This window comes from Magallana gigas, chromosome 9 (genome assembly GCF_963853765.1).
Source record: "Magallana gigas chromosome 9, xbMagGiga1.1, whole genome shotgun sequence".
In the NCBI taxonomy this organism is placed as follows: Eukaryota; Metazoa; Mollusca; class Bivalvia; order Ostreida; family Ostreidae; genus Magallana; species Magallana gigas.
In genome coordinates, this window is record NC_088861.1 from 42,994,230 (window position 1) to 43,014,498 (window position 20,269).

The 20,269-nt window shown below is 35.6% G+C and overlaps 2 protein-coding genes across 3 annotated transcripts in view; one reads left to right on the forward strand and one right to left on the reverse strand.

Moving 5' to 3' along the window:
• Positions 1 to 20,195, reverse strand: part of LOC105329994 (DNA polymerase theta) — a 33,723-nt gene extending 13,528 nt beyond the window's left edge. Inside the window, exons 1-16 of the mRNA XM_011431527.4 lie at positions 19,953 to 20,195; positions 19,735 to 19,853; positions 18,066 to 18,195; positions 16,398 to 16,916; positions 15,956 to 16,081; positions 15,000 to 15,154; positions 14,358 to 14,514; positions 13,979 to 14,111; positions 13,185 to 13,552; positions 12,532 to 12,678; positions 5,677 to 5,889; positions 5,402 to 5,544; positions 2,185 to 2,359; positions 1,659 to 1,813; positions 1,000 to 1,199; positions 419 to 543 (exon numbers count right to left, since the gene is read on the reverse strand). Of these exons, the coding sequence (XP_011429829.3) occupies positions 419 to 543; positions 1,000 to 1,199; positions 1,659 to 1,813; positions 2,185 to 2,359; positions 5,402 to 5,544; positions 5,677 to 5,889; positions 12,532 to 12,678; positions 13,185 to 13,552; positions 13,979 to 14,111; positions 14,358 to 14,514; positions 15,000 to 15,154; positions 15,956 to 16,081; positions 16,398 to 16,916; positions 18,066 to 18,195; positions 19,735 to 19,752 (2,764 nt within the window). The 5' untranslated portion in view covers positions 19,753 to 19,853; positions 19,953 to 20,195. The remainder of the gene's footprint in view (positions 1 to 418; positions 544 to 999; positions 1,200 to 1,658; positions 1,814 to 2,184; positions 2,360 to 5,401; positions 5,545 to 5,676; positions 5,890 to 12,531; positions 12,679 to 13,184; positions 13,553 to 13,978; positions 14,112 to 14,357; positions 14,515 to 14,999; positions 15,155 to 15,955; positions 16,082 to 16,397; positions 16,917 to 18,065; positions 18,196 to 19,734; positions 19,854 to 19,952) is intronic.
• LOC117681762 (uncharacterized) lies at positions 6,302 to 11,562 on the forward strand. Of its 2 annotated transcripts, none has more exons than XR_010709072.1 (2): positions 6,302 to 6,889; positions 9,152 to 11,562. XR_010709072.1 is itself a non-coding variant. In XM_066070670.1 (2 exons), exons 1-2 carry the CDS (start codon positions 6,562 to 6,564, stop codon positions 10,718 to 10,720), a joined length of 912 nt encoding a protein of 303 aa, XP_065926742.1. In that variant the 5' UTR covers positions 6,343 to 6,561; the 3' UTR covers positions 10,721 to 11,562. The 2 variants fall into 2 exon arrangements, 1 of the variants encoding a protein (XP_065926742.1); XM_066070670.1 differs by having other exon boundaries at positions 6,343 to 6,889; positions 10,137 to 11,562.
• Positions 20,196 to 20,269: the final 74 nt, after the last annotated feature.

Below are 20,269 nucleotides of genomic sequence, written 5' to 3' on the forward strand. Positions count from 1 at the left end.
TCCATAAACACTGTTTAAAATGACAACTCTTTACATTCCTTTCAAGTTTCCATTCACATTTTGATGATGGCATTTTATCCCTGTTACTACACGTGTGTAAAAATGCAATGTGTCTCACTGACGGCAGCATCAGTGATGCCCTCTCTTAGATGCTTAGAGATAACCCAGCAGGGAGGTAATGATTTTAACAATATGGCAGCGCTCATGGATTGCAAGAATTAGTTATTCTAAGTGGTATATCTTTTTACTGAGGAAAGATCTGTCTAAACGGTTTTCAGATATCATTATACACATCAAACAGACAAATTTGAGCCCTTGATAATTTTTTCATGTTCACTTCCTTTAAGTATTAAAATGGCCCCGACCATCAAGCCCTCTTAAATGTTGAAATGTTAGAGACTAAAGAAGTTAGACTCACCTGCAAAAGTGGCAGCTGTCTGCTGTAGGGACTGGAGCTGGCCTTTGTTGGCGCCATAGCGATGACACACCTCACCCAGGGGAACTTCCTGGACTAGGTCGCTCAGAATGAGGCTGGTGTAGAACCTTATTCAAAGAACCAAATAAAAAGATTCATTTGTTATCGAAAAATTTCTATAATTCTAACATAAAGAGAGGAATTTCAATATTTTCTCCTCATATACAGTGTATTATTTTTATTTTTATACCTTTAATGTGTTTTTGGGTAGGGCTAAAGCAAAATGTAATTGCGCAAAATGATTTCCATAAATTTTCTATCTACTGATAAAAATGAATAAGTACTATTTGTGTACAAACTTATTTTTTGCAGTCAGTTATTTCCTTCAACATGGACAATAATGCTTAACAAAATCAAAAATAAAACATAATGTTTACATGCCAAAAAAAATCTGCTATCTTGAAAATTTGACAGAAGTCAGAGTTTTAATGGAACGTGTGAATTGTAATTCATTCCAGTGATAGTAATCTGAAGTGTCCTTCCAGACTAACAAAATACGTACGGATGTGACCCTGTGTTTGTACCTCTTATGGATGGCCAGACTCCGAATCTGGTTCTCTGTCTTGGTTGGTATCCTGCCCTGGATGGCCCGGGTCAGAAACGCTTCACTGACCCCAACTAGCTGAGCCACCCTCTTCTTGTCAGGGGACAGCTTGTCCCACAGGCAGTAGAACTTGTACCAGTCCATCCCCGCCCCCAGGTCCAGAGAGTAGATGGGGGTCACCTTCAAAAGTTACAATACATGTATTCATCAGTCAGAAAAGGTACATATCTACTACATAATGAACATTTTCATTGATATCTTTCACAGTGTTGGATAATTTCATTTCTATTCAGTTTATTTTTCTAAGGAAATTCTCTCTTGACTTATTAAACTTACCAAAATGACATGAAGTAAAAGGTAAACTTTGAATACATATGCAAAAGGAAGCTAACCTATGAGGTTAACTCACTAGATAATGAGTATACAATATGTAGTAAAAGCTCATCATGAAATAAACTCACTAGATATACAATATGAACTGCACTGTAAACTGACTTGATATACAATATAATGGTGTTAACTCACTTTATATAAGATATGATTCAGAAGTAAACTCATTGGATAAACAATATGAAGTAAATTCAGTAGATAATTACACAATTCTAAAGTAAACTCGCTGAATATATCAGGTAAACTCACCAGGTATACAATATGGAGCTCATTCTCCAGAACAAAACACTGTCGAGCTTTCTGAAGCTCAGCAAACACAGACAGACCCTCGTCTGGGGACAGACTGGAGGCAAGAACAGCTGCACCGAGTTGTGTTGGGACAAAGCGGTCTTCATAAACTCCATCTACAAACAAGTCTAGCTACATGTACACATATCTAAACATGACACACCACACAATGCAGAAAATTGGTTAAATAATCATGCCATGACAGTGAAATTTTTATTTATATACATGTGTGCAGAATCAATGCCCCCCCCCCTTTCTCTCAGGCCATCCCCAATAAGTTTTGCCCTCATTGTCAGAGGGCTTATTAAAAAAAATATACATTTCTCTTAACACAACAAATAAAGTGAAAGATTTGTATCCACCTTGTGTGTTTTCTGACTTATGCTTTGAGAAAGGAAACTCAACACATTGGATAAAAATCCTATATTATCACAAAACATGAGATTCTAAACTGTAAAGCCTTCTCAAGGGTCAGTACGATACAAACCTGAGGACCGGACTCTCTGTAGAGACACAAATTCATTCTCCTGCAAGAACTGAATACAGGCAGAAATCATGCCTTGTGTTTGGTCAGAGCTGGTGTCCAAGGAAGCTGCCAACATGGTACACGACGCATAGGCTGTCACATCAGTCACCGAGTCAGCTACACCACTCACAACTATCTGTACAACAAACATACAACAGAAACCTGAATACAAATTTTGACTAGACAGTGGCCTACATACATGACACTTTGTACTGTACCTAATAAAAATCTTTCTACCAAAAAAGTTTAGGAATTATATCTTTAGCTCTATCAAACTTTTATAACCTACAAAAATTTCACATAATAGTCTTGAATATATTACTATACTGTAAACCGACTATTATTCACGACGACTTTATTTCGTGATTTACTTGAGATGAACTGGTTCGCATCAAGTAATTTTCACCAAGCCTTATCCACACTTTTTTTTAAAAAAATAATTATATGGCAAATACTGATTCGTGGCGAGAAATAAGCTCATGCAAACCTCGCGAATATTTCTCGCACATGAATAAAAGTAGGTTTACAGTATCTTTATACAGATCTCTTCTACTAAAGGAGATAATAAACATAGGTAATCACAGATTACAAAGCTCACCGAGACGAGACATCACCTTTATGAGACCACCTTTATCATATTAAATGAAAATCATACTTTATGATATTCATGGATTCTGTTTTGATACAATATTGTATATCATCTGTTAAAAAATTGTATGAAAATCATATGTTTATATGTTAATCAATACAATAATATAAAATTAAATATTGCATACTATCATATTTACAACATATGATATTGTAACGTATGATATGACATTGTATTGTAATATTATAATATAATATCATTATATATAAAACAATATAGTATTATATTACAATATCATATTACATAATACATCATAACAGTGAAACATATGATATTATATTGTATAATATAGTATGATATTGTATGATACTGTATCATTTTTGAAACATAATATGATATTGTATCATATGATACAATATAATTTGATACAAAATTGTATCATATCAAATGATACAATATTATGTGATAAAGTAAAATATATAATACAACATTATATAATACATATTGTATCATATGATACAATAATATATTTTACAATATCATACAATACTATTTCATGTGATGTGATAATATATCATATTATAAACCAATGTCATATTATACAATATCGTATGATACGATATTATATAATATTACAGTATCATATTATACAATTTCATGTGATATAATTCTATATTATAGAAACTAATATCAAATAATACAATATCGTATGATACAATATTATAGAATATACAATATTGTATCATAGGATACAGTATTATATTTTGCATTATCTTATGTAATAGTATCATGTGATAAAATAATAAATTATCAATACAATATAATATTACATAATATTATACAATATTGTATCATAATATACAATACGATACATAACGATATCATGAAACAATATCATAACATAAAATATCAAAAAAATTGATAAAATATTATATCGTATCATATAACATATGATATTATATTGTATCATATTAAAAAATATTGTTTCATACTATACAATACTATATCATAGGAATCATGTTATATCATTTATCAACAAACACATCTATCTATCGAGCAGGTTTGAGTGAGGTAGGAGATTTCTTTAGCATCCTTGATAATGGAGATCAGGCTCTGCATCTGAAGCAACCTCTGCGTTTCATTTATAATATAGTTAAATCAACTATGCAAGCTATCATCTATAAAACATGTGACCTGTTCCAAAAAAACTAAACCTCATCCAGCATCCGAAACCTATGGCTCAGATTCAGCATTCAAGCCTGTCAGGTGCATCAGTATACATAAGACGCATCTCCATGCAAGTTTGGTGAAGTTCAGACCAGTAATAACTAAGATATCATCATCAGAGGGCACTAGCAATTAAAACCTTAACCTGCTCCAGCATCTGCAACCTATGGCTCAGATTCAACATCAATGCCTGTCAGGTGCATCTGTATCATAAGACACACCATCCATTCAAGTTTGGTGAAGTTAGGACCTGTAATGACTAAGATATATTTTTTAGCATCCTTGATAATGGAGATCAAGCTCTGCATCTGAAGCTTCCTCTGTGATTCATTCATATTACAGTTTAATCAACTATGCAAGTTTGAAATAGTACTATTATCTATTAAACATGTGACCTGTTCCAAAAAACTTAACCATATCCAGCATCTGAAACCTATGGCTCAGACTCAGCATTCAAGCCCGTCAGGTGCATCAGTATCATAAGACAATATATTGCTTATATTGCAATAGATATTGCTATCAAAGGGCACCTGCAACAAAAACTTAAACCTGCTCTGAAAATCTTAACCTCCTCCAGCATCCGAAACCTATAGCTCAGATTCAGCACTCAAGCCTGTCTGGTGCATCAGTATCATAAGACATACCATCCATGGAAGTCTGGTGTAGTTAGGACAAGTAATTACTAAGATATAATCATCAGAGGGCTCCTGTTTCAAAACTTTAACCAGCTCTAAAAACCTTAACCTCCTTCAGCATCTGTAACCTATAGCTCAGATTCAGCATCCAAGCCTGCCTGGTGCATCAGTATCATAAGACACACCATCAATGCAAGTTTAGTGAAGTACGGACCAGCAGTAACTTAGATATTGCTATCAAAGGGCACCTGCAACAAAAACTTTAACCTGCTCCAAAAATCTTAACCTCCTCCAGCATCCAAAACCAATAGCTCAGATTCAGCACTCAAGCCTGTCTGGTGCATCAGTATCATAAGACATACCATCCATGCAAGTTTGGTGAAGTACGGACCTGCAGTAACTTAGATATTGCTATCAAAGGGCACCTGCAACAAAAACTTTAACCTGGTCCAACAACCTTAACCTCTTCCAGCATCTAAAATTTAGGACTCAGATTCAGCATCCAAGTCTTTCAAGTCCATAAGTAGGTCCAGATGCATCATCCATGCAAGTTTGGTGAAGATAGGACAAGTAATAGCTTAGATACAGGACCTGCAACAAAAACTTTAACCAGGTCCGGACGCCGACGCCGACGCCGACACCGACGCCGACGCCGACGCCGAGGGTATAGCATAAGCTCCCCCTGACTTCGTCTCGGTGAGCTAAAAATCACAGAAATAATCCAGACCTCTAGAATAGCTCTCTTCATGCTGGAACTGAGTTGCTCCCCTTGGTTTTTGATGAGACAACTGCTGACAGGGGGCAGTGCAGACTGTACTAGAGTCACAGCCTTACTCCGCTCGCCAGGTTTACAGATCAGGATGCTCTCCCCTATAATGCATGTATAATCATTGAAGTCTTAATTTCTTTAGAAGATTTATCAAATACTAGCTTTGGCTAAAACTGATCTACTTTCACAACATTATAACTAAACAAAATCAGATTGTAATATGATTTTCTTACCCTGGGTATCAACGCCCTTTCTCCCCGCCCTTCCAATCATTTGTTTGTAGGTCAGGAAGTCGATGGTTTTACCATGAAACAGCGGTGTCCTGATGATGACCCGTCGTGCGGGGAGATTGACCCCAGAGGACAGGGTCGAGGTCGCTATAAGGACCTTGACTGCACCTTGCCTGAAAGCTCCCTCCAAAATGTCCCTCTCGTCAAAGGTCAAACCTGGAAGTGGGAGGAGCTAGTTCCAATAGCTAACATGTGTGTTAGTTACATAATATTTTTGCAATTCATTTATTTCTAACTTTTCCAACATATCCCCTCATCAAACCTTTAACCAGAAAGAGGGAGAAACTGGTTACAAATTCTGTTAACATTCAATTTGATGTTTTCATGTGGTTTTTTTTTAATAAACTCAAACAAAGTAGCATACATAGGTACAATGTAATAAATGTTTCTCTAAGAATGGTATCTTGGTTAATAAAAATTTCTTTACTTAATTTAGCAGAATCTGAATACACACACAATGAATATCATCCAAACGTTAACAGAAACATAAATATGCACACCTGTAACTTACATATAAAACAAGCGATGAAGAATATTACCATATAGTAAATTCAATTTCTTCAATAATTAGGTTTATCAAATATGGATAAACCCTGTTATTTCATGCAGTTAAGCATATTTTTGGGGCAAGAACTATAACTCTAGTAATGTTAATTCAAGGGCAATAACTCTACACTTCCTGGTCTTGGAGCGTGCGCGTTAAGCTCTTCCTTTTATATTCAACTGTTCCCTGAGTCGGTCACAAAAAATCAACCAGAGAAATAATCAAGTTTTATCGTTTTAATCGGCGAGTTTTATTACTTTATACCGGCATATTATTCCAATATCATGCTGAGGGTAAGGAACCAAAGGGCATCTAAGGCGAGAAGCCCATACGCAGCCGTGCCAAATGGAACAAATACAGTTGCCTCGAGTAGTGTATTGGCACGAGGTCGTCGCGGAAATCGTCGAGGAGGTCAAGTGAGACAGCCCGTTCCTCCGACACAAGCGACTCCTCCAACACCTGCGGCTCCGACGACACCAGCGACACAGGCGTCAACTGAAGCAGGCCAGGGAATGTCACGGAGCGGGATAATTCCTCACAACATGCCGCCCATAGTTAACCCCACCCCTGACGCACCAAGTCCGTTGTCGTCACATGTTCCCATGAATCAAGGTACAGAAAATTATTTGGAAAATAATATTGACACGCCAAACCCATTTAACAGTGTTACTTCTATACTGGGATCCCATGTATCCCAAGCTCTCAAAGATAAAATCTGGAATGGCGAATTTGTTCATTTAAACAAATTGTTGCTTCAAGAGCCTTGCACAGAAATGCAAAATCAAATTGTTTTCGAGGGGGGTGTTTTTCAGGTCAAACCAAAAAATAAAGAAACAAAAATTTCAAACTTCTCGCAATGGATGGATGCATTTTTCATATATGCTTCTATATACTTAGAAAAACATCCACTACAAGCCATTTCACTCTTGAGGTATATGTCAACAATTAAAAGGGGGGCTGCTAGTAACAATTCAGGTTGGTTGGATTATGATGTGCAATTTCGCTTAAAGAAGTCTGTAGACTCCTCTTTAAACTGGGGATCTATTGATGCTGAACTATGGTTGTTTTACATGCAAACAGTTAATAAAACCCAATTGTCAAATCAGTCAACTCGTAGGTATTTGAAATGTTATGCCTACAATTATGAAGGTGTTTGTCAGAAACAATATTGCAAGTATTTGCATCAGTGCATCACATGTAATGCATATCATCCCTCCATTAACTGCTTCAAAAATAATCAATCTAATCAAATTCCCAAAAATGCACCTGCTCGTTCGGAAAATTTTAATTCCAACAACAAATTTTTCAGGAATCGACAACAAACCACAGGACGGCAAACCTACATGTAACTTGTTGCATAAATTATGGGATATTGGCAGCACTCCAATCAATACATATAACTTCGATTCTTTACTGGTAAATTACCCAAACAAAGAAATAGCAACAGTTCTATCAAATAGGTTTAAAAATGGGTTTTCACTTCAATATACAGGCATTAGAAAAAAGGTTGAATTTAAAAACATGATATCTGCAGAGGAACATGCTGTTGAGTTACATGAAAAAATAAATAAAGAAATAAAATTGGGTAGAATTTTAGGCCCCTTTCCCTGTCCACCTATTTCAAATTTGCGGTGTAATCCTATTGGTATCCTCCCTAAAAAGCAAGGGGGGTGGCGCATGATTTCTAATTTATCACACCCAGTGGGTAATAGTATCAATGATCACATTGATCAGCAATATTGTTCAGTGTCGTACTCTACATTTGATCAAGCCTTGTCACTTATTCAGGAGATGGGGGAGGGTGCATTAATGGCCAAAATGGACATTTCAAGTGCTTTTCGATTGTTGCCAGTCTGTCCTGAAGATTACTGCTTGCTAGGTTTCAAGTTTTTAAATTCATATTATGTGGACAAATGCTTGCCAATGGGTTGCTCAATTTCATGTTCATTATTTGAGATGTTCTCCTCCTTCCTTCACTGGGAGCTGCAGCAAAGGTCAAATTCAAGGGGGATCATTCATTATTTAGATGATTTTTTATTTATAGGTAGAGCAAACACAGCTGATTGTGAGATGTTAATGGCTCATATGATAAAGTTATCTGAAATTTTAGGGATCCCATTAGCTCCAGAAAAAACAGAAGGTCCATGTACATCTATTTGTTTCTTAGGATTAGGCATTGACACAGTTTCAAGAACTATTTTCATTCCAAAAAATAAAGTTACTGAACTTTTGGAAAAAATTAATGATGCTTTAAGTTGTAAAAAGGTCACCGTTAAAAAATTACAGTCATTAGCAGGGTCACTTGCATTTGTGGTTAAAGCTTTGCCCTCAGGAAGAGCATTTTGTCGTCGTGTATATGCGGCTTTAGCAGGAGGTAAAAAATCTTTCCATTTCATAAGAATTTCAAAAGAAATCAGATTGGATTTAGAAATGTGGGTAGAATTTCTTACAAAGTTTAATGGCTTAACCCCTTTTCCATCTTTGACATGGCAAGATGATGAGACACTCAAATTTTATACAGATAGCTCAGGTTCAAAAGGGTGTGGGGTTATATTTGGCAGTCAGTGGTGTTATTTGGCTTGGCCTTCACATTGGTTTTATGAGACAACAAAAGATATTACTTTTCTTGAACTTGTGCCTATTGTTTTGGGAGTTTTTATTTGGGCAGAACAACTCTATGCAAAAAAGTTATTGTTACATATTGACAATCTCTCATTAGTTCATATTATTAATCAAAAGTCTTCAAAAAATAACAGGGTCATGGTTTTAATTCGAGCGTTAGTATTGTATACCCTTAGTTATAATATCCAGGTTAGAGCTATACATGTTCCGGGAAAAAATAACAATATAGCAGATGCTATTTCTCGCTTTCAGTGGTCAAGATTCCGACAGTTGGCTCCTACAGCAGACAATTTTCCATGTCAAATTCCTGCTCCATTTTGGGAGATTATTCATCAACTATAGATCAACTGTTAGAAGCCAGTATATCTGAAAACTCAAGTAAAGTTTATAAACAAGGCATCCAAGCATTTTTTAATTTCAGAGTTCAAGCTTCCTTTGAGCATTTGTGGCCACCACCTATAGATCATATAGTAATGTTTATAGCTTATATGAAGGAATCTGGATTTGCATTTTCAACAGCAAAATCTTATATGGCTGGTTTGAGTTTTGTTGTAAATTTACATGGTTGGCAGAATGCTACGGAATCCTTTTTGGTCAAAAAGTTGTTAGCAGGATTTAAAAGGTCATGCAGAACTCAGGACATTAGACAACCAATTACATTGTCTTTATTAACACAAATTACCAGTATCATTCCACATTTAACTATTTCTTCATATGAAGCACATTTATTTCAGTCAGCATTTCTCATTGCATTTTTTGCTTTATTGAGAGTAAGTGAGCTAGTGGCATTGGAAAGAAATCATGTTCAAATGTTGGAGGATGAGTTTATAGTTTTTGTGGGTTGCTCAAAAACAGATCAATTTGGTAACGGTTCATCCATTAGAATACCCAAAACACCAGATTCTTTTTTGATGTTTCAAATTTTTCAAAAATTTCAAAGTCATAGGCAATGCATTCAAGCAACACATCTATTTGCCCACTGCAATACTAAACCATTGACTCAATATCAATTTTCATCCATGCTGTATAAATCCTTAAAATTCCTAGAGGTACCTACAAATTCATTCAAGTCGCACTCATTTAGGATTGGAGGTGCAACTTACCTGTACTTAAAAGGGGTTTCTGAAATACAAATCAAGCACATGGGTAGATGGAGTTCCTCGGCTTTCAAATCCTACATAAGACCATGTTAATAGTATTTTTAGTTTTATGCTGTTAAATCATACATAAATTTCAGATTCAGTTTGGATCATTGGCTCATCTATTATTCATTGGGCACAGAAATATGCAGAGACCACAAATCAGTTAAACCTTGGATTAAACCACTTTACCATTAATTGGAATGGTAGAAGGGGAATGGTGTGGGAGTACTTGTATACAACTGTGTCAAGTATGTTAATAGCTAATAAACAACCAACTATTTTGATAATTCACTGCGGTGGTAATAATATTGGGGACCCTCAAAATACCCTAAAAGGTATTCAAAAATTCATGAAACTAACTTTATCTCAAATAGCAGACCTCTTGCCAAACACTCTCATTGTATGGTCACATATATTACCTAGAAGTAATTGGAGGCAGTCTTTATCAACCATTGAAGGTGAAAACTCTAGGCGTAGAATAAATAGTGCCATTGCAACATTTGTTTTGAAAAAGCTTAATGGTGCATCTATCAAATATCCAGATATCCAGATAACTCAAAAGAGATTATTTAGATTAGATGGTGTGCATTTGTCAGATCTGGGTAACAATATATACATAAACTCCCTGAAAAATGCTATTGTGCAGTTTGTGACATCTTCCTCTCGCACCTATCCTTAAAATATACTAGCTGATATATCTCTGGCAAGTCATGGTCCGTTTACTTATCTATCCTATTATATATCATATACATATATCTGAATCTAGAATGTCCAAGTATAGACATTCTTATGTATCATATCTACAGTTGTCATTGTTGTCAAAATTGCCGCCTGGTATTGGCGGATGGTTCACGTGACAGTGTCCGTGATCCATTTGGCATAATTTTGATTAGAATACTGTCTCCGTGGGGCACTGTTTTTTCCAGGCTCCTCGGGTCAAGAGAGTATTTCTAATATTGTATATTACATATATATATTTGATATATGCTGCCATATTGTTTGAACGGCGCATGTCGAGTTCAATGTACATGTATGAAATCTATCTGATGTACATGTACTATATATCTGACTGATATCTATCTGATATTCATGTACTTATCTAATTTTTGCACATTTGATTAAACGGCCATGACAACTACGCCAAACAAACAAAAGTCTATTTAGTTTTGTATATACATCAGGGTAAATATTTGAATCATAATTGTCTGTTGTTTTGATATTGGTATTAGCTAGAAACATGAAAAGCATATTTATTTGGGCAAAGGTCATGAAATAATTAGGTTTATCAAATATGGATAAACCCTGTTATTTCATGCAGTTAAGCATATTTTTGGGGCAAGAACTATAACTCTAGTAATGTTAATTCAAGGGCAATAACTCTACACTTCCTGGTCTTGGAGCGTGCGCGTTAAGCTCTTCCTTTTATATTCAACTGTTCCCTGAGTCGGTCACAAAAAATCCCCTCCCACCCAAACCCATTATTTAGAATTAGGTTGCATGGTTATAATTTATTATAAATTTCCATTTAAACTACTTGTGAATAGTTGCATAGGTATTGTTTTTTGTACAATTATAAATTGTGAATAGCTTTTTCGGGTTGAGTTTTCTTTTGCAGCGTCATGGCCATGAAGAATAGAAGAAAGATGTGCTGGAAAGTGAATATGGACAAAGAATGGTTTTGCAGGTCATCTGTATTCAAGGACTCAGCAACAAAGTGCATAATTTTGATTAGAATACTGTCTCCGTGGGGCACTGTTTTTTCCAGGCTCCTCGGGTCAAGAGAGTATTTCTAATATTGTATATTACATATATATATTTGATATATGCTGCCATATTGTTTGAACGGCGCATGTCGAGTTCAATGTACATGTATGAAATCTATCTGATGTACATGTACTATATATCTGACTGATATCTATCTGATATTCATGTACTTATCTAATTTTTGCACATTTGATTAAACGGCCATGACAACTACGCCAAACAAACAAAAGTCTATTTAGTTTTGTATATACATCAGGGTAAATATTTGAATCATAATTGTCTGTTGTTTTGATATTGGTATTAGCTAGAAACATGAAAAGCATATTTATTTGGGCAAAGGTCATGAAATAACTAGGTTTCATATCCTTATCTATGATTATACATTTATGTTGACACTTTACCTGTGTGGTGATGAGCTACAACGTATGGACAGTCTTCCTCAGGGTAGAGTCTAGCCCCACCACGGTCCTCCTTAACTATCATTATAAATTTATGTTGATACTTTACCTCCTTGGTGAATTTGGTGATAAGCCACACCATAAGGGACTGTCTTCCCCAGGGTAGAGTCTATCCCCACCGTCCTTAACTATCATTACACAATAATGTTGATACTTTACTTACTTGGTGATATGACACACCATAAGGGATGGTCTTCCCCAGGGTAGAGTCTAGCCCCATCGGGGTCCTCATAACTATCATTACACATTTCATATGTTAAAACTTTACCTGCATGGTGATATGCCACACCATAAGGGACAGTCTTCCCCAGGGTAGAGTCTAGCCCCACCGGGGTCCTCCTTAACTGCTCCACCACTTCTTGGAGGGGGGCCCGGCTCAGTGGTAAACAAGGAGAAGGTGGATTCCCTCCAGAACCTTTGTAACAAGAATGAATAAAATGTACCATTTATATTGTTATTTTGTCAGTCCGGACCTTTGGATCCAGAGAAAGAGGTCTGCTGTCTTGTTATTCTGTCCATTCTGTAATTCTGTCCATAACCCCGATTCCTCTTTCAGTATATCATAAAAAAATGCATATTTCAAGCATTAAGCTATTTTGCAGCGTAAAATTATACAACACTGGAAGCTATTTTTAAGCTATTATAAAAAAATGCATATTTCAAGCATTAAGCTATTTTGCAGCCTAAAATTATACAACACTGGAATACTTCTGGTGCCTTCCCATATGTTGTACTAGTAAAATCATTTATTTCGTATTTATAACCAAGTTTTATAAGTTAACCAACTCCATGTTTTTTTTCAAAAAGAAAAGAAAAATTAACACTATGTTGCATACTTGTCTTAATACTTTCACTATAAAAATTGAACAAGAAAACATTGACAGCCCCTATATATAAAATGGAGGCAGAGACTACTGCTACCTTGATTGGCCTGCATATCAACAGCCGCTTTCTTCAGGATCCCATAAAACTCCCTGGCAATGGTCTCCGCCAATTTCTCGCACCAGTTCTTGGTCGGACAAAAAATGAGGACCGAGTGACCATCCCTGAGGGTCTCTAAACAGAGGGGTACCACATGGTCCGTATCCCCCTTGAAGGTCACACTAAGGTCAACCTCGCGAATCTTCTGGAGGCGAGAATCAAAGATGTCTGTCCCGAGCTTGACACACTCAGTGAGGGGGACGGGCCGGTAGTCCGTGCGGTAGAGGGTGGCATCTAGCCAGCGGGCCAAAAGGTCAAGGTTAGGTAAGGTGGCACTCATCCCTACGATCTGAATCCCCTCTGTTGAACTGGAGGAAACGTGGAAATGTAAGCACAGATGAATGTAATAAACAATACATGTATTTGTCTGGGAACTTGATACGTTTATAACAATGTATAAGCACACATTTACATGTATGTAATTGATGGATAATGATTTGTCTATAAATTAAAGCAATGATGGATACAATGATTAATATTGTTATAAAATTGTAAATAAATCAAAAATAAAATGTTCGGCTCATGCATTTCTATTTTTGGCTGGTTTTGTTTTTGGAACTTTATTCCTGATAAAACCAAAAGGGTATTAAAAGTTTACAAGCCCTGCATTCATTTCCAAAAAAACTCTAATAAATTTGATCAACTATAAAAAGGATTTTTTCCTGCTTCACAGAGATTACTTGATAAGCTTCCAGAGAGTATTTTATTCACCGATAAACATTGAAATAGACTACCTTGACTCCATGTTTTGAGGGTCTGGTTTTTTCATCCTCTGACTGAGGAACCTGATTTTGGTCAGCATTAGTTCCAGCAGGTACCCCCTGTGCTGGTCCCCGACCAAGTGAAGCTCATCTATCACCACAATACCTGCAGAAATAGCAACAACATTATAATCTGACAGTTTCTTGAAACTTATCCACTACAATAGCAGCAGATTTACATGTAGCATCATCGACATTATAATCCAACAGTTCTTTTAACTAATTCACTACAACACTATCTGCAGGTAAAAAACATGAGCAATATAATCCCAATGCTCTACTTTATCAAAATTAAAATTTCAAAATTACACAGATTGATATAATTAAAAAAAACACTAAAAAAGGGCTGCACCTAGCTGATCTAGCCTGTTCTCCTCCATGAGTCGGTTGATCAGTCCATTTCCTTTCTCGATGGTACAGACTGCCACATCCACCTGACTGAGTCCTCCGGGCGGGGAGTAGCTACCCATAAACCCACTCACGGACACGCCCACTTCCTGGTAAAGTTGCTACAAGCAAAATCTATACAGGTAGGATTGTACTTGTTTCTGCAATACTGAGTACACATTTAGAAGATGGAATGAAATGTGAAAGTATGGACTTAATTTTAGTCAGTATTTAATCATAATGTAAATTCAATGGGTCTAATTGACAAACAATTATTGTTATTTACATACTTTTTATATAACCCTACCATAATGAATTCATGGTTTTATGTGTTGTACTATTTTACTATACAAGTACCTGAATTTAATCCTAACCCAACAAGATGATGTAGTAAAAATTTTGGATTCTCTAACTAATTGGTCAAATTGAATTATAATGAAACAAATTATCAACGTGATGTAAATCACAAATCAGTGTACATGTAAAATCTAAATGTAATAATTGGAGACCCTACAGACTCTAACAGTACAATTTTGATTCAAAATAAGATAGAAGAAGAAATTTAGAAATCAGAATTACCTATGGCTACTTTGTACCTGACATTTACCTGTAAGTAAAACATCTTCTCTCTGGCCACCGACACAAAGGGCAGGATAATGATGGCTTTCTTCTTGGTCTCTAGAACTCTTTTCAACACCAGGAGTTCAGCCACCATGGTTTTACCAGCGCTGGTCGGGGCTGAGTACACCAAGTTCCCTCCATCTGTGTAAATAAGAATCTTCAGGCTATGTACAGTGTAACTGTGATAGAGAAGAGCATTCTATTGTCTAATTATATCAGTCTTGATGAACTGAACTGAACTTTATTTATTTTACGATTGATAAACAAGTTCTACAACTTGAATATCTCTCGTTGGCTCGGACGTTAGCGCAAGTGGTCATTGATGTGGGAAGAAGCCGAAATACCCGGAGAGAACCCACGTGTCCAAGCGGTCGACCGACATACCCTATCACATACAACCACTGTCAATCACGGGGATCAAACTCAGGTCGCAGCCGTGAAAAGAAAGTGCATTGTCCACTACGCTACTTGGACAATCTTGATATGGTTCCATCTATCATTATCAACACTTGAGTCCTTAAACTTCATCTATGAGGATGATAATTTAGATAAGGAAAGTTGCTGATAGTGGGACCAGATTGAAAACATGCGGAGTGAAAGCGGAAATGCAAAGATAAGATACATGTATTACCTCTCTTTTTGTTCTGTGAACCTAAACTGCATTTTTAAAAAATGACTTAAGACTATATCAATGCTTATTATATGTATTCATCACAAACTAATCAATGTTTCAATTTAATGACTGGGTTTTTTTTTGTTTTTTTTTAATAAATTTCATTTATGTAAAAGAGCATTTCATGAGACCTTTTTGTTAGTTTTTTTGTAAAACGAAGCTCAGTATATCATCATTATGATACAAATATACCAATTTCCACAAGACGTATTTTCCATTAAAAAAAATTCCGAATTCTCTTCATAAAACATTCCAAATCTGACACTTACCCAGAACCCCTGGCAGACACAAACACTCCGCTTGCCATTCAAACATGGACGTGATCCCCTTGTCTGAATACTGCTTCATCACTGGCTCAGGTAGACCCCAGTTCTTCAGCAATAACTTGTCTCCATCTGTATTCATAAACATTTTTCTCTGCATGAACATCAAACAGTCGTCGTAGCCTTACTTAATGTCGTGATCTGTTTACATATCATTACTTGACAATGCAATACATAAACCAATCACTCACTACTTCTACAACATGTACAATAACTATGAAGCTAGTACATTACAATATGTGATGTCTATTTCATTACAGCAATATTGATATGTGTTGTCTACCTAATTCTGTTTAATAGTTAGAGGTACAAACATAATTGTTTACTTTTCTATTGTAGATCTTATTCCCTCACATATCTTACAATCTCACCAATCTTACAATCTCACCAATTATTCCATTTTCCGTTAGGCCCTTGGCTTCACTGAGCATTTTCTGCTCTGCATCATCAGTCCCATCTATCCTGTTTGCTGCCCCTGACCTCTGACCCTCAACATCAGATCCAATCATATTCTGTTTCTCAGCTTCTGACCTCTGACCCTCCATATCAGATTCAATCACATTTTGTTTCTCAATTCCTGACCTCTGACCTTCTGTAGAGCAGCCACTCAAAAGCTTCTTCTTGGTACACTCACTGTCTTTGTCTATTCTCTCCTTCTCATTGATAATTTCATTCAGAACTTTCCTTGTACGTTTTCTGCAAGGTTTTCCATTCATGGCACTTGAGGGGGTCAACTGTTCCCCATCTTTAACATTATCTGTTGTTTGTGAAGAAAATGGAGAAAACAAACTGTCATTTAATGGACTCTGTAGTGTGAACAGTGACTTCATCAGCTGAGCCTGTCGCCTTGGTAACGGGGTCACACACTGCGGGGTAGAGGTCAGTACAGGTGACTTTTTCTTGGTTCCTACAATACATGTATCATTACAACTCACTGTGGAGTGGTTTGGTTTACCGGGTAATAGGGCCTGAATAGTTATACAGTAAAACTCGTTTAGTACGAACACGGATATTGCGAATTTACGGATATAGCGAAGTCATCTTGGATCCCCAGCTATGTAAATTTAATGAATTTCTTATACGGTTATATCGAATTACGGATATAACGAAGTAATGTCTTAGGTCCCAGTGACTTCGTTATAACCGAGTTTTGCTGTATCATGTACAGTTAAAACTTTCACATCTTTATCATAAAGGTGTTTCTGAATCAATGTAAGAAAGAAGTTCCAAAGTGAAACAATGTTTCTTCTACCAGATATCTTTTATGTTTAAACTTGGTGCTATAACGTTTGATATGACATAATTTAACTTTAACATGTTTGCTACTGTGTAATATCTTTCTCATGTGTTTCTTTTTTCTACCTGTTTACTTTGAATCTATTACCAGTGTATATTTTTTTTTCCTATTATGATTAAGCTTATTAATGTGCAATTTAAATCAATTATTCTCGCTCTATTTCATTTCCTTACTTGAAGCAGAAAAAAAAATATGCTTAGCCTAGAAAGACAGTTGATTGAGTTAAATGTTCTACTCGTTATGTTGATCAGTTTGTGTTGTGGATCTGTAAATATTTACATTTTCCGGTGCCTTTGTCTGTGATAACACTACCAATCAATTTTGTAATGTACAATACATTTCATCAAATGACTATTATATTATTAAATCATACATACATGTACAAATGCTGAAAATTTCATAGATATAAGTAATAAGGAATCATTATTTGAATATTATGAGGTGATCAAATGCAGTCAGGGGTTATCAAATCTATCATAAAGCCCAAAGGGCTTTTTTTGGATTTGATCACCCCCAACCATATTTGATCATCCCATAATACTCAAAGAATGAATCCTTATTCCTGACGTAAATACATAGATTTGTGTCATACTGATCAACAATTCCATTAAGCTGTTTTTTTGTCACAAGTGGCATGTAGAAAAATGTTAGAAATCAGCTATGTTCACAATACATGTAATAATTTTGAAAGTGACATAATTCTTACCCCAGCGGTGTCAAATATCAAAACTCAATCGAGATTAAAATACACATCCATACCTTTAGGTAGACTTTTTTGTGACCTTGGTTGTTTCTCCATTGTTTCCATAGCAACAAGCATCTGGGCATCCAACTCAGTACAAAATGAAGAGGAGAAGGAGGCATCCAATTCCATACCTCCATTCTGAAACTATAGTAAATTTGGCTTGCAACTGTATGACAAGTATTTATGTTGGGGGGAAAAAAATTTTTCCATCTCATCATACAAATCTTTAAAAGAATGTAGAATAGACATACAATGAACTAATATTAAAAAAATAAAAGTTTCAGTTGTATCTTCAAGTTAAGGGATTTGTACATGAAAATGTAACTTAATAAATATAGGATCTCTTGTGATTTAATTGTGATGGTATGATTTTGATCTCCAGCCAAGAGGATAGAAAAAAACACACAATGATGCCAAAATAAAAAATTTATTTGGACAAGAGACTTTATATCTTCAATATCTCCGATCCATCCAACTTATAATTGGCACTTGCCTGAGATGGACAAACTAGACCTCATCCAATATCTGACATGGGGGCCCATTCGATCATTTACGGCGGTCAGTCATTTTTAGAGAGGTTAAGATAAAACATTTCTCATGTTATGCATATTTGATTAAGTTTATTAAATACATGTAGGTTAATACATTTTTTCAGTCCGCAATATCGTTTATGCGCTACATTTGTTGAAAACGTCAAATCGCTCGTGCCATAATTTTGGCCTTATACTGTGTATAGATATATACAATATGTCACTATTTAGAATATGCTATAAAATATTTATAGAAAAATGTGATAAAAAAAATAATATACATGTAACCATTAATATATTCATTAATGATATGAAATATTTGAAATATGCAAGGGCAGTAATCAAACGGCATCCATGCATTCTGAAAAGGTCATTGTGATTGTTGAACTTTACGAGGACCCACTTTTTATTCTGGCGATCATTTCATTTCGATGAAATTAGATAGCATTTAAATTGTTTGCACTATTTTTACTTATTATAATTTGGCCTAGACACAAATTGAAGGTAAACTAAATTGTTAATGTGTCTTCATTCCCTGGCATATCATAGAGCATGTGGGTGACGGAGTTAGTTTCATTAATAGATATGATTTGCCCGCATGTGTGATAAACGTTGTATTTAGTGGGCTCAATTTTTGAATAATTATGATAAAAATATTTTGTTAAGAATTTTATAAAGTATAATGTTTCAGGTTATCTTTAGTGATTGCAAATGATAAAAACCACAAAAAATAATTTACAGAGAAACGTGGGGTGTTATCTGCTTACGGTGATGGAGTTTGGGTATTATGTTTCCTATCATATCGCGGGTTCTATGGTATCGCAGAATTTCTGTTTACATATCGTAGCACGTGCTGATATTGACATTTGACGGGATATTTTTAGACATAGTAAACAGAGACACGCTGAACCTCACAGAGGTATATAATAGAGAAAACTCACAATAACATTAGTTTCTGGAAATTTCGCATTGATATATATTTTGACAAAATGATTTAACTACCGCGATATCATAGGACTGGCTCATACTTGGGGATATGTTAATTAGGACAAAGTACACTGTATTTAAAGCAATTGAAATACTAAGTCCAAAATTTAAGACAACAACATTGGACAACTGCATGGTCCTTAGTTGGTAACTTGTCAACACGTACCTTACTTTTACTAGTCATGTCTACCAGACAAGATGTTTCATCCTATGTAATTCAATGAGTTGTCTTAGTTTTATTATGCCACATGGTCATGCTTCATTTTCAAAACTCTCGAAACCCACCTAAAAAAAAAAGTCATCCACACAAACAGAAATGAATTCTTTGTCTAGATATCACTATTGGCAGCAATATTTTGAATATAGACCTCATCTGCAACTTACGTGTCATTGGAAAGTCTCCGATTCTGAGGTGTGCATCTTCCGATCGCAGATTTTGTGAAATTTGTCTCAGAAGCTATCCTACACGACCCTGTCAAACGATTGCATGATTTCTTTGTTCACTAAAATCGTCCAGTATTATTCGTGTTAACCGAAGGTAATTATTTTAACAGCCATTCTGTTATCATAATTATTCCATAATTCATGATACTGTGATTTGTATATTCCGCTTCCGAATGAAATCTACGTCAATTTTGCGCTTAACGGTGTTCGGTCATTTCGCTACCTTCTATGTTCGCTCCGATGGTAGAATGGTGAAT

What these genes read in the sequence shown, in the direction of transcription:
- LOC117681762 (XM_066070670.1), top strand. Translation starts at nt 6,562, where the DNA reads ATGCTGAGGGTAAGGAACCAAAGGGCATCTAAGGCGAGAAGCCCATAC. An exon ending in ACATGTTCCCATGAATCAAG is followed by an intron (nt 6,890 to 10,136) that starts GTACAGAAAATT and finishes CATAAATTTCAG; the next exon opens with ATTCAGTTTGGATCATTGGC.